Source organism: Columba livia, chromosome 1 (assembly GCF_036013475.1).
Source record: "Columba livia isolate bColLiv1 breed racing homer chromosome 1, bColLiv1.pat.W.v2, whole genome shotgun sequence".
Classification (NCBI taxonomy): domain Eukaryota; kingdom Metazoa; phylum Chordata; class Aves; order Columbiformes; family Columbidae; genus Columba; species Columba livia.
In genome coordinates this window covers 102,131,066-102,146,466 of record NC_088602.1, presented here as the reverse complement: position 1 = coordinate 102,146,466, position 15,401 = coordinate 102,131,066, and the positions used below count along the sequence as shown (strand labels likewise).

Below are 15,401 nucleotides of genomic sequence, written 5' to 3'. Positions count from 1 at the left end.
CTAACATTAAGTGATGATTTTATTATTATTATAACCCTGCATAGTCAGAGAGTATCACCTCAATTTCACAAAACTGCTGCAATTTCTACAGTTTAACAAAAAGTATTGCACTGAAGTTCAATCCCAGGGGGTCATTACATTTTTAATGTGATATTTAACTCTTAAAAAGTTTTAATAACAAAAGCTACTTTTACTGGGTTATTATTCTAACTGGCAGTTCTTCAATTGTCACGGCATTCATGCCTAAGTAAATTTAAGAAGTACATTTTTCTCAGTCCTTTGGAGAATTTTAAATTTAAGACAACCTTTGCCATCTCTTCTGTACTGAATTAGAGAAAATTATTTTCAACTATTTGAAAACTCACTTTCTCCAAATAATAAGGTTCTCATATCTGGCCCATAGAAGAGAGACAGAATAAAGAGAGAAGCATATAGATATTCAGGTTTCTTTTATGTATAGAATCTTTCATACTCTGCAGTAAAAATTCTTTGCTAATCTTTCTCTCTCCTTTTGTAGCAAGTTTGTAATCTAGAAAAGAATTGTCACAGTATTGGAAGTTTTTTAGCTGAAAGGAACTTTTAGAACTAGAGAACTTTATTACCAGTCACTGATAGCACTTTTAAACAGGCTATAGTCTATTTTCACTGTTTTCACTACAGACAGTTTTGATGTTAAAAAAAAAAAATCAGATGTTACTATTAATATTTTCTTGGTCTCTTCTTTCTTCTGAAGTTCTTTTCAGTAATTTTTAGCATTTCTTTCTCTCTCCTTCTCTGGCCATTGCGAAATCTTACTTCTTACTAAAATATTCTACACTCCATCCTCAACCCATACTTGTCTCTTTATCAAACATTTTCTAGCATGATAAGCAGCATAAGAGAAGCTACGACGAATTCATCAGCAAAACAAGAAACCCCACAACTTAAAATTGTAAGCTTAAGAAGAAAGCATAAAACAATGACTAGTCCACCATCTTGACTAAGTTTTAAACTTTATTATTTCCTTCAACGTACAAACTTGGCATTACAGAATCACAGAATCATAGGCAGTTAACATTCACACAGACAAAAAGAAAGTATACAAACTAAGCACTAGAGAAAAAATCTGGGATACTGGGCAGAAATCACTGATTTTGTCTTGCAGTTTCATGGGAACTTCTGAAAACAGTTTTTAGTGTGTGCATCTTTGTATACATGTCTAAAAGTATATAGCAGGATATTAGCAGGAGTTTAAATACATGCAAATATATGCTACTCCTACATTATTAAAATGTCTTTTTTTTTTTTATTTTTTTTTAAATTGGAGTACCAAAACCAACACTCTCAGAACTTCCTATCATGATCTGGAAAGAACTATCTTTATTCGGTATTGACCTTTAAGCAAAGTAGTTTATTTCTGCACCTTAGGCAATGTTTTGCTCCTGGTACAAGGCTCAGCATGCTGGCTAACTTGACTCAAACATCCTTTCAGATTTTAGGAGGTGGTTAAACTTCTCAAGCTACTTCTAGGAATTTTTCTCTTAAGATATGTAATCTCTTTAGCAGCTTTTCAAATTGATATTAACAGACAGGCAGATAGTGGTATCATCAGAGTGGAAGTAGCTTATGAGTTTTCTTAATAGAGAAAATTCACTCCGTTATCAAAAAAAATGAAGGATATGAAGATACCCAATAGTTTTTTTTTTTTTTTTCATTTATTGTGAGCAAAAGGTATTCTCCAAATTTTTTAATAGAGTATTAACCCTGAAGTATAATCTTCCATACTCTACAACTCTACATGAACCACCTGTATTTTCAGAAAGCCTTTTTTGATTTTATATATATATATAGATATATATATGTACATGTATTACAATACTGAAAGTACAGATTATGGAAATATTATTATAGGAACAGGGATTCTAAGGTCAAATCGGAATATTTTGAACTGGGCCTGTTCTTAGTTGGAAGAACTACTCTTTATTTACAATAAGTATATTAAAACTTATTCTTACAGATGAATCTCCCTACTTCAAGTCAAATCTATCTAAAATTTAATAGACTTTATGATAGTTGAGCAACTACAGTGCTTTCACATCTTTTTAAATTATTGTGCAGAAAATATCCAGTAAAGATATATGCATTGCTGTGCATCAACAGAAGCTTGTCAGACTTCATGTTGAGTGTTTACCTCCCTTCTTCCTTTGTGATTTTAAGATACTATACACTTATTCTGTTCTCTGTCTTGATGCAGGAGACAACATAATTCTGTTCTAAATGATCTCTTCTCAGTTGTCTTCCATTAGTGATTATTTTGAGCAACCAGGAACTATGTGCACAATTGCAAAGGGCTTCATTCATTAAATTACAGTGTTAAAAAAGCATGCTATAAACAAACATCATTAATTTTAGCTTCAAGCATGGATTGAGGGCACAGCAAGTCCCAGAGGAATACACAACACATGTGCAATTAAAACACATGAAAAAATTGGGAAGAAAATAACGCAAAATTGAACCTGGGTTAATATTTTAACACATAGAAATTATTTATTTGGAAAAACAAGGCTAGAACATGGCATTGGTAATGGTGAACAGAAAATTATGTACAATGTGATACAGCGACAAAGAAACCTTTGTGATTATTTGCCAGAGCAGACCCATGATTATAATTTGACAGACAGTTCTGAGGAATTGTGACTGCAGAATGTTAATATAGACCCAAAGATTTATAAAGAACTTGGGAAAATGAAAAACAAACAAACAGACAAAACAACCAACCACACCAAACACTCCCCTGAGCAGAACATCTAGGTAAGAAATGAGGGAAGTCTCTGCAGTACCTCATTCATGATGATGTAAGCATGAAGTAAGCATGGTCACAGAAGCTTACCAATTTAAAGAACAACATTGTTACAAGCTATGACAGTTTTACAGAAATATATAGTGGTATGCCTGAGTTATACCACCACTAAAAATCCAAGGTGAATATGATTATCACCTCTCCAATATACTAATAGTACGCCTGCTTTCATTCATAAAATGTAAACCATATTATAGGTATCACTGCTGCAAGATCTTCATGTATTTTAAAGAAGAATCATGAAATTCTCCTTTCTTTGGTTTTAGGCATTTAAACTTCAAGATATTAATAAAAAATATATGCACTTCATTTAGATTTTACTTTTGTGACACTATGATCCTATAGAAGTATTTACTCAGCTATTAAAAGGTCAACAAGACAAGCACTTAGCATTGAAACCCCTGTTATACCATGAGCTTGCTTTCTTAATTTTTTAGTCTACCTTTATTCTTGCAGATCAAGTATTTATATATACATATATATCTTATACACGTGTGCAAGGGTAAACAAAATTTTAAGATACATCCTATAAAAAGCCATTATGCCCTAGATGAAAGGTTAAGTCCTCTTCCTCCTAATTCTGATACTTTTGTTCATACAGCTATAATGCATGATCTCCAAGACTCCAACACTCAACTCCCTGAGACTTAGCTTTCCATAATTTCTAGGAATCACAAAAATCAGAGGTTGTTCCTGTCTTAACAGAGAAGAAAAAATTTAGACCAAGGGAAGAAGAACTAATTTTTTTTTTTTTTTTTTAATATGCACAGAAACAAACTTCTCTTGTCAGAAGGTCCTCAGGAAAAGGACTGTTTTCCTCTTTCTATTTGATGCATGACAAACCAGTTAATAACCTTTGTTTTATGTGATGTACAATTCTGACAAAATATATTTGTAGAGCAAAAAATCTTTTACGTTCTGGTTAACAAATTTGGTTTACACATGTTTTCCTACCACATGGCTCTTCGCAGCAGTCCTTATTTTCCTTACTTTCAACAGAAAAGCATTACTGGAAGCCCCAAAGATGGCATATGTGCTTTTATGAGACACATATGCTGAGGTCATAGATGAAATATTCTTACCCACAGAACACACTTTAAGCAGAGCAACAACAGGACATAGAAAAAACAATGATAGTGTTCAAAATCCCTTAACCCATTTCAGCTGAGAAATAATCTCCATCAAGTACATTCACAATGTTGAGATGACTCAGTAGTGTGTTGTCAGCTGAAATGCATCTTCCAATACACTGGACTTAATTAAAACAGGGAGATAAAATTACTGATGACAAGGTAACAGAGGTCTGTGGCCCTTTAGAACATATGCAGAGCTCTTTACCCTGTTCAAGCAGCTAGAGCAGACATGTACTTTTTTAGTCTTCATTCTCATTACGTATACAAGGCCTTTTGACTGCTTTAAGATCATCTGGTATTCCTCTAACATTATCTTTAAGAATAAATCTTTGTAAAAAGTACAAGAAAATAACATTTCCCAATTCCCTTTTTTTTTCCCCCCCCCTTAATTTTGTATTTCTCAATGAAAAAAATGGTCAGATGTAAGTATTTCAGAATATAAGACTTCAGAAAGCTCCATTGCTTGTTAATAGAAGGAATGGGTATTATTTTAGAAGGCTGAACTGTCAGTGGTGTCACCATCTACCATATATAATTTCTCCCTAAGTGGCATACCAGAAAACCTCTGAATTTAACATTCTCTGCAAATAACTTCTATGATGTTTTAAATATTGGAAATGCAATAGCTTACTTTTTCCTCCTGGGGTGAAAGATATTAGTCTTCATTACTGAAACAAAATATGGAATATTTTGGACAACATGGATTTGTTTATTTTTATATCTTGCCTACACTGATGTTACCATGATGCTTATATTTTACGTTTACAAAAAAGAGACTGACTCAGAGTCAGATTCCGAGTCTAAACACTGAATGAACCCATCCAACTCTTTTTGCTAGAATAAGCTGTTTAGAAATATCACATTATCTGTTCAACATCCCAAAAACTTTCAGACCTTCCATATATTGATAACTACATCTAAGAGTTGCTGAAATATTTACAATGCAAAGTGACCACTGGAACACAAAAGGTTCCACTTAAATTTTAGAAGAAACTTCTTCTCAGTGAGGGTGACAGAACACTGGAACAGGCTGCCCAGGGGGGTTGTGGAGTCTCCTTCTCTGGAGGCATTCAAGACCTTCCTGGACACATTCCTGTGTGACCTCATCTAGGTGTTCCTGCTCCAGCAGGGGGATTGGACTAGATGATCTTTCAAGGTCCCTTCCAATCCCTGACATTCTGTGATTCTGTGGTTACCAGAGAGCTCTTTATAATTCAAGTTCAGTGTTTCAAGTGATATTATATTCTGCAAATCCATTGCGACAGAAAATCTTGGAATTTCTTATGTAACATATGTGCCCTGCTCCCATTGAAAACCCAGTTACTGGAAGTTTTCCCACTGATAACAAGAAGGGCCTGTTTTGTCCTCCAGTTTCTTAATGTGGCACTCTTCTAGTTCTTTATTTCTGTGAAAACCTGCAAAAGTTACTGATTGTCGAGAAGTCTCTTTATAATTAAATTGCTCACAGGTCAATGAGGCATTATTAAAGCTGTTCATAAACCAGGAAGAGAAAGTGGGTTTAGATGCAAGCTTCTGAAATGTACTATTTTTGCTGACTATTGGTATTTGGTTGAGACTGCAAAGAAAAAGCAGGTATTTCATTTATCAGTAGGAAAATAGGAAATACAGTTTAAATTGGGGGGAAAATATTTCTTAAAAGGAACTGTAAAGTAAAATATTACAACAAGAATATTGATCAAACTAGCAACCACTTGAAAAACCTATTTCTATTACAAATTTACTCAGAAAAAAAAGTTTACGTATTGCACCACATAGCCAAAATATTGTATACTTTCACTGTTATTTTTGAAGTTATTTCCATAGCTCTTTGCTTGCTGTGTTTCAGAGCTGTGCTACAAATGAAAGACAAAGTACATTATACGGCACGATGACATATCCAGCACTTAAAGCTGCAATTCGTACTGACAAATGGCAAAGCAATAATTAAAGTGTTGTGCTTTTGCTGTTGTGCTTCAATGCTGCAACAATGTTAATTCAAGTCCTCCCAGCTACATGTAGTTCCAGTGGAAGCAATGCTTAGAGATAAGCAAAATTCATAATTTTAAGACTCAAAAACATCGGGGAGAGGGGACATGATTAGGAGTTCTTAATACCTTTTAAGGGATTTATCTTTTTCTTGTTTGACCAGTACCGCTAAGAGCTAACAATTGTTCAATTACTATCTTGATACAGGACATAATTTTAGAAGTCAGTGTCAGAATCAAAACCATCAACTAATCTTGTATTTCACAGAAACATTCCAAATGCACAGCTGTAGAATACCTCAAAGCAGGTGATAACACTCAGGAAACACAAATTAGATAAAATGGCTTTGGTAGTTTAGGTGTGTATATATTTACACTGCACTTTATTAATATATTATTACTTTCAAAATAGAAGCAAAAGCAACTCAAATATTACATATTAACATATATATAACTGATGACTTATTACTAACGTAAATTTTTCCCAGCCCTAGAATTTTTGTTTTGCATTATCTAACTCATACACAGTTCGAATACCGACAGACTATTGAATATTCAGACCAGCAAATATACAAAAGACAAACAATCTTCTGCTGTCACTAAAGATATGACTAAAATAAATAACATATCCAGCAATCTTGCAACTTGATAAATCATTAAATTGACAGTAGGATTGAGGACTCCTGCAGATCTGCATTTCTTTTCCTAAATAGCTGTGTAACAGAAATCAGACACTATGACAGTGTCCCAACCGAAAATTTACTGCTGGTACTAAGCCAGTGGCATTAAAAGGCAACTCCAGACATAAAGCTGTCCAAGTATTTATGTGCAAAGTCCAGTAATAACATCCTGTAACAATTAAATTCTTTATTGTTGTGAACCCTGTAGACTTTCCTCTTATTTAACCAAAAGTATTCCAGGATTAGAGAATCAAAAGGACCTTGAAGAAAATGATCTTTTTTAATTTTGTTTTCTAACACTTAAGGTTTTTGTGCAACTGAAATAATGATTTCTAACGTTGATACAGCAATTTCCTTGACTACTATCAGCAGCACAATATCAAACATAGCTCTTATGACCTGTCTCTCCCCAGCCTTTAAAAAAAAAAAAAATCCCCCATAACAACACTGTAATAGGCAAAACATTTCTAAAATTTAGGTTATGATAGAAAAATAAATACCTTCTCATATTGCCTTGACATGAGCCATATCAGTGAGGGCAATAAATAAGCTGAAAAATAGTATACGGTAGTATACCACTGTACACAACTACTGCATACAGATAGGGTTAACAACTTCACAAACTACAATGCTGACAGGTTTTTCTTCCCCCCCTCTTCTTTGTGCTGCAGGTACAGTAGAACCCATTACTGTTGAGATGCAGAAGTATGCAAACTCAAGATCAAACAAAAAAGTTATCAAATGGAAAACTCTCTGAATCTCATTATCACTTAATAATGGTGCCAAAAATGCATGTCATCAGTGCAAATCAAGGAAAATATGGAAAGTGTGACTGGGATGGATTAAATGAGGTTTTTATCAGGCTACACAGTAAAGTATAAGAAACTGGATAATTACTTCACCTAAAAAGGACAGCAGAAATGCCATTATATAACTTCACAGTCTATTTGTCATCGGGCTAGCACAAACAAGCACAAGAGCCAGAAAAATTACAGCAGGGACAAGTTCATTAAACCAAGAACCAGAAGTTTATTGCTAGAAGGGAGCACACAGACACTTCATCTCCCGCTGCCACTGCTACCACACTCATATTTGGTTGTTGTAAGGGGAAAGACAAGACAGCTCAGATGTATTCTCAGATTCAGTTTCTGAGAGAGCTCTCCCTACTGTTTCTCAAAAGACCCTTCTGATCCTAAATACATGTTTGTTTTATCATGAAGTAAAAAGTAAAGTCTGCCAATAACATTTAACTATGTGTTGCTGACCATAACACAACTGTTGCTGTTTGCTTGTCCTGTTCTTTGCTTGGTGACATTTAAAAGGATGCTCACGAAAAAGTGGACACACTACAAGGAACATAGTAGCCTTTACTAGATTTTCTGAAGTTTGTATTTGAAGACTAGAATCATGTCCCTCCACAACTGCAGTGAAGATAAAATGAGCATGAAGAATCAGTTAACTACTAAAAGATGTAACTGCAGGTACTAGTAATTAGATGTTACTAAAATATACAGACTAATCTTAACAGCTTGATCAGCTGTTCAAACTTTCATATATATGAGTTAGAAGTACTAATATCATAATTTGATTGATGTGCTGAAGATATTTTAAGTGTCATGCTGAAAATAGAGTGAACCCACACCAACAAAGATGGGAAATATCTCCATCACTACCCTAGCCATGTACATAACAACAGCTGAGAATCAAAGTGAGAAATGTAGGGAGCTCAAGACTGTAAGTTCATATGTTTTAAAAGAAAAATGTTGAGAGAGTTATACTATTTATTTCTAATATAATCTAAATTCAAGAGAGCAGTCAGAGAAAAACAACCTGAATTAATTACATTGAAAACAACCAACCAAAATATTTTCAAAAGCCAGAAATTCAGATTTACATCCAGAATACCACAACAGTCATCACAAAGGTCTGAAAAAACAGTTGAACATTTTCTTTAGTTGTACCAAGAGTAATGGTATTCAAAAGAAAAAGAAAATAACATTAAAAAAATACACATTACTGTGTACAATTTTGCACATGCTAGCTTCACCACTCACAACTGCACAAAAATCACTAGTAAAATGACCTGGGTTTGGTAATGTTCATTGCATGGCATTTTGATTTGAATGAGACATGATTGGAAGCTCACAAATATCACTCTTGAGCAACCAAAGGAAAATAACTATTTGTTTTCTTTGAAAGGATCACAGAGAACATTATCAAGATTTAAAATATATTAGCTGTATAATAATAAATGTCTTACAACAAAAGGTCACTGTTATTGTGGAATAATTATTGAAGGGGCAACTTACTGAAACTAATCATCGAAGGTACACCTATTGAGAATAAAACTGGGGAGACCTCAGTGTGTTGGCACCAAGGAGTACAGAGAGTGGAGTGGTGTGGAGTTACCACAGCCAGGCTCCGCATATTAGGCAGGTACAGAAACTAGATGGTACCATGCACACAGCTGCTGTCAAGTAAGAGATAAATATTCCATTCCATCCAACATGCTAGCTCCTGAGCTAGCAGTTGTGGGGAAAATTGTCCTATGGATGAACTTTGCTTATTATAATCTCATTATAATACCAAGATACACCCCCATACCAAAGGATACCTGCCTCCATGTTCCCCTGAGCATGCTCTCAGAATTATTTTAAGTCTGTACCTTTAAAACCAAAGTGAGAGAATTTTACCATGATCAATAACAAAGGTACATATGACAGAGTCACTCAAGCTCCACCTAAATGTATAAAATAGTATAAAATATCCTAACAATAGGAGAAAGTCAGTGAAGACACCATCAATGAGAAGTCAAGGAGACAGCATCCCAGACTTCTGAGATCAGTCAATGGACTGAGCCTATCTACTCCCCCAAAAGGTCTCTTTTGGGAGAGATTTGCACACTTAGTTATACTGAGCGTTCTCCCAGGAAACTTAGACTTCAGGCTTGTATTTGTAATCACATTTGTAGCACTATATAGTCATCTTAGCACATATATATTTGGTACCTAAGTGTCAGCTAAAGTGTACTTTTTGCAACTGAAGTGTTTTTTATCGAAAACAATCTAAAGAACTTGTACCTGTTGCTTTAATAAACACCATTATTTGTAGATTTAGTAGTGAGAATTTCTCATTTGGTGTGTTCAGACTTCTACTATATCTTATACTATTCGTGAATCCAAGTAAGCACATAAATTCAACAGACATGACCCAACCCTGCACTATTAGTGAATCCATAATCGTGTGAATTCAACATAATGCCGGACCAGCTGTTTAGCATGATTGGATTTATAGTGCTGACTTGAGGTCATTTGGTGTAATTGGGCATCACTTGGAAACTAAGATCTACTGCTCCCAGCCGCCAGTAAAATACCGAGGACAAGCTGGAATGCAAGGAGGTTTAGTTTCTGCCAAATTAACGTTTTTAATGAAACAGTTATGTAGGTATACTTTGGCCTAAAATACTAGATTTGCAAATACACTTTCCCTTTTGAGTCCTGTCCACTAATCTCCAGGTCTTTATTAATTTGACTCTAAATAACACTTTCTACTATGCATCAGTTTCCCCCACATCTCATTTTTGCCCTTGTCATCTTTCATATGTCTATCTGGTGTTCACTACTGTAGCATATATGCCTCCTCACATTTCACTCATTGGTAAGATTCAATCAAAAAGACCAGAGAATATCTCAAGTTGGAAGAGACCTATGAGGATCAAAGTGCAACTCACTGGTCCTCCCAGGACTACCTAAAACTAAACCATATGACTAAGATTATCATCCAGATGCTCCTTGAACTCTGACAGGATTAGTGCTGTGATCACTTCCCATGGGAGCCTGTTCCAGTGAGCAACTATCTTGTTGGTGAAAAAACTTTCCCTAATGTCCATTCTGAACTTTTAATTCCATTTCCTCATGTCCTATTGCTGGTCACCAGAGAAAAGAGATTAGCACCTCCCCTCTTCTTCCCCCACCTTGAGGAAGTTGTTGACTGCAATGAAGTCACTGCTCAGCCTTCTCCAAGCTGAACAAACCAGGATGAGTGGCTGAGGTCACTTAAGTCTTGCTCTTGAGATCTTTCACCATCTTGGGAAACTACTTTAGGACTTGTGTATAAAATAATAATTTCTTAAGAAGGTGCAAGGATGCAGAACCCACCTTTTACAGGAGATGCCTAGTGCTTTTGTCATCATCAGTACAAATTCAACTGGCTGGGGTTGGTTTTGTTAAGTTCATTTGCATGAAAACTAACCAAAATGCCTGCTTTAAGATACACTGCTGATGTAAATACAGTAATATTCAAGTAAATACAAGTGAGGAAAATACCAAGAGCCATGAATCAAAACAAAAGTTTTAACCTACAGAACACACTTTTTACAGGAAATGCTTAAAAATAGTCCACATCTTAACCATTTTAGTGACTTGAATAGACACCATATTCTGAAACCATGTTTTAAAAGCTGCTCACAGGACCAACTTAAAATACAACAAGCTCAGAAACAAACTGAATATCTCTCATGGGACAGACTTGAAATATCAGCAACCTCAAAACCAAACTTCATATATAACCTAGAAAAACAATGTCTAGCTGAACAAAAATATTTACTTTTCAAAATGAAATTGCTAAGACAAACTCCCTAGTCATGTTTCAAGATGTATCAGTTGTCAGTAACCTCAGAGCACAAACAGAAAAAACCCCAATCCTTCCTTTTTTTAACTCATTTATGCAGCTGCAGAAAAGTAGGACTTTATTGAAGTGACTTTCTTTCTACATAGTATTTTCAAAATATCAAGACAGCAAATATTTAATTAACAAAAACAATCTTTGAAGTGCTTTCACAAATTATGTATTGTTTCGACAAATATTACGTTACATTAAAATAATATTTCACCACTGAACGAATACTCCCTTTTGTTCTAATATAGTAGCACTTTTCAGTTTTTATTAAGTTAACAGCCAGAGAATAAAGTGTTGTTACACAATAAGAGACATTTCAGTATCTAATTAGGAGAGGTGATAAATATACAAAGGAAAATTACAGAAGTAGAATGCTGGAACCTTCAAAGAAGATTCCTCACTTATGTACCAGTACTTCTGCTTTTCAGTCTAGGAAGAGATTTATTATCATGAACTATATTGTTATACTTTCAGAAATTCATCTGTTTTCAAATAGGTGCAGAATTTACTGTTCCTTTTGGTAATTTTGAAGCCTTCAAACGGGAAAAAAAAAATGTTGCAAGTACCACAATTTACAACAGTGAATAGAAAATAATTACAGCAGACATTTGGAAAACCACCAATGTTTAAGAGATTTTCAGTTGTTGGCTAAACAACTGCAAGTATCTTTGCCAAAACTAGAATAAAACGTCTAATCAAAAGTGACTTTTACATACAGAAAATAACTTATTCCCTAATCTATTTTAAGAAGAAAGTCTGACCAATTATAGCAAAGACTTCAACTTTATCTATTCAGTTGCACAACCCAGTTTTCAATTCCAATATCATTCAGAGCGTACAAGCTGCACCTCATGCATTAGCACATACCAAGTCTGTTCCTATTCCAGTGGCTGACACAAATTCAGTTCTAGAAATGAAAGACAGTGTGCCAGCAAGCAATGCTGTACTGGTTTTACTGTGCATTTCTTCCACAAGTTCCACTATAGGCACCCCATACATTGCTGGTATAAAGGGAACTACCTAGCTGCACACAAGAGAAGACACTGAGGAGGCACTCATGAAGCTTTCACCTATGAGGTGGCAAGTCCATGTCATCTTTGACTCTTATATCTTATTTACTGCCCTAATTGTGAGCAGAGCTTGAGATGCTTCTCTTAGTTCTAAACAGGGTAAAATATTGCCATCTTGAATTAAACCATCTCCTCTAATAGATTTTCACTCTACAAAGCGGTAAGGTTACAGAACCAGAGAGCTTTATGATGTTCACGTACAGCATAAGCAGTTTTTTCATGCATTTCTCCTAAGTAAATATAAGGGTTACAAGGTTATTAGTTCAATCTTGAGACATGCTCTACTACATTTAAACATTAAGAAATCTAATGCTGTATTTTAGACTAATTTTTACATTTTGTTAAATTCTGGTTCCTCAACTCAGAAACTCATCACGAGGTGAGCCACTGAGAATAGTACAAACATAGAGAAAACTGCATTTATTAGTGAGTTATTAGGCAAATTGTAGAAAATTGCATGAAAACAGCATATGGATCACGGTGTAGAAAAAGACAGTGCATATAAATATACAAAGGCATACACAAAAAGGAAATAACTTTTGTTCAACATCGCCTTGTAGTAAAAGATGTTCTAGAAATGTTCTCCAAGGGAAAACTGCTTAGGCCCTCAGCAATGCAGCAAGTGGGGCAGAGAATATAAAGAAATGCACAGAATTTAAAAGACATATGAAAAAGAATAAACGTTTCACACATGACTTCATGAGATGTACAAAATACATATTTAAGGTAAAACAAGCAAGTCTGTTCCATATAAGACTAACCAATAGTGATATGAGTAATGTCATCCTTATAAAATTTCAATATATGGAAGACATATAAGTCATATTTTAAAGATATGAGTATCTAGAGCTTGAATACACATTTTGAATACATATTAAAAAGTAATTTTAACTCATGATCTTTCCAGAAGATATAAAAGCTGCAGATCCTCTAAACTTTTGAAGCAGAAATCAGCTGTTTCTTGAGATACCTTTAGTTCAATGCATGCCCATTAAAACACTCACCTCAAAGCTGGAAAAAATTGCTTTAGAGCATGTACATGCAGGCAGTTCTTATGCTACTTCAATAGCACACAAAGTTAACATTAAAACATAAATAAAGCATTTTGCTTCAGTCTAAGATTTATATTGCAAAATGTTAAATTCATGTGCAAAGAAGTCAAATTGACAACCAAAAGCATGGAAAAATTGATATTCCACTTGGAGAAAAGAACATAATTTCTACTAACCTTCAGGATCAAGGAGTTTTTCTATGCCCAGGTGTTGCCTGGCTACGTTGAAGGCATGGTCTAATCGTTGTACAGGTGACCGCTGAGAAGCAACAGCATTCCAATCAAATAAGTCTGGTCTAAAATAAAAAATAACATGAACATGAAGTTTCTTAATTTTTAGTATTAGATTTAATTGCATATTTCTACAGCTATCCATCAGCATCAGCTACTACTTTTTTATTTCCTTAATGAAATAACCTGTTCAATCAGTGCTGGAACTAATCAAGCTTGATTTCTAATTGGTTTGCACCCTATACTGATCAATTTCCATCACCATCACATTTACCACATTTCTTTTCTCCACTAAGTCCCAGCAGCCTATAACCTCTATTCCCCCAAACCGCCTGTTTTCATGCATAACACTCCGCTCCTGTCACTGCCTAAAATGCCCACAGTGAGTTTGCTCCCTGCTTCCAGTCCCCAAGAGTGCCTGGGTAAGAGGGGTGATGTGCTGTGACTGTGTACACTGAGACTGGTTTGTGGTGGCCGAGCAGGACGGAACTACTGAGGTCATTTTCCAGCCTTCCTCCCTTCTGTCTCCAGCCATGAGTTTGTCACTTCTCTTCCTATTTCTAAGAATGGAATTGCTACTGAGATTACCAGCTCGCTGTTTTATCTGATCAAAATTGGTCAACAAGTTCAAAAATTCATGACCTGGGAACATATACAGCATAGGTTCACATGACCCATTTCTTACCAAAACCTTTAGAAAAGTACACACTTTTCAGATGAGTATACAACTTTAGTTCACTCATAGGTTTTAGCTGATAGCAGCAAAAGCTCTAGAGCAATATTTACATGCACTTGCAGGAAAAGACAGAACGACCAAAGCTAAATTATTGCTCAGATACACAGTCTGAGCCCTTGTTATTATCAGTTGCACTATTTGCAATATAAATAATGCTAATACACTGTGATCTTTGGCATTTCATCTGAGAGTTATCCATCAGGAGATCAGAATTTGTTTTCAAGTGCTCTGCAAAAGAAAAGTTTAATGAAGTATTCTGTAATTAATGTGTATATAATATGAAGAAAAACAACTACACTATTTGTGACTTTGACACAGTGTTCTAAATCAGAAAATATTTAAACTTATAATTTTATCTACAGATAAATCAAGTATGTTATTTATAAATTAAAATTTTGCAATTAGTTATGATAGATTTACTTACATTTTTATTAATTTTAAAAGTTCATTTTAAACAGTATGTCATAGTTATAATAGATGGCAAAAACATTAAGTAGATTGTACTCTACTAAGAGAGCAAAGGAAAAATACTATTTATTCATTAGTAACTTTCCAGTTATGCACCTTTGCTGTCCATTTTTTTCTTTTGTAATGAGAGGAGAGCTTCTCTATGCAAAGGTTCTTACACATTAATTAAAAATAGAGGTTTCTCCTTCCCACATGCAGAAAAACTTCAAAACATTAAATTTGGCTGAGGGCAGTACAGAAAGAGAGAGATGAAACTTAGGAGGTGGTAATCTCTGTTTCTAACCATGGACGCATTAAGTCTGTGATCTCACAGACTGGTTTGTATACTAAAACATAGGCATTTTCAAAATACAGATTATGACTGCACAATTTTTTCCATCCTTCTTGTACTGGGTATGACCGGGATGGAGTTAACATTTTTCATAGCAGCCCACATGATGCTGTGTTTTGGATTTGTGGTTAAAACAGTGTTAATAACAAACTCCATCGCAGAACCATGCTTACACAGCATCAAGACCTTTTCTTTTTTTC

General features: G+C 34.7%; 1 protein-coding gene across 21 annotated transcripts in view; it reads right to left on the bottom strand.

Moving 5' to 3' along the window:
* Positions 1-15,401, bottom strand: part of DMD (dystrophin) — a 1,272,535-nt gene that overhangs the window by 851,348 nt on the left and 405,786 nt on the right. For all 21 annotated transcript variants that reach the window (XM_065049958.1, XM_065049956.1, XM_065049960.1 and 18 more), the window contains one exon: positions 13,613-13,731. In XM_065049958.1, coding sequence (XP_064906030.1) covers positions 13,613-13,731 — 119 coding nt within the window. The remainder of the gene's footprint in view (positions 1-13,612; positions 13,732-15,401) is intronic.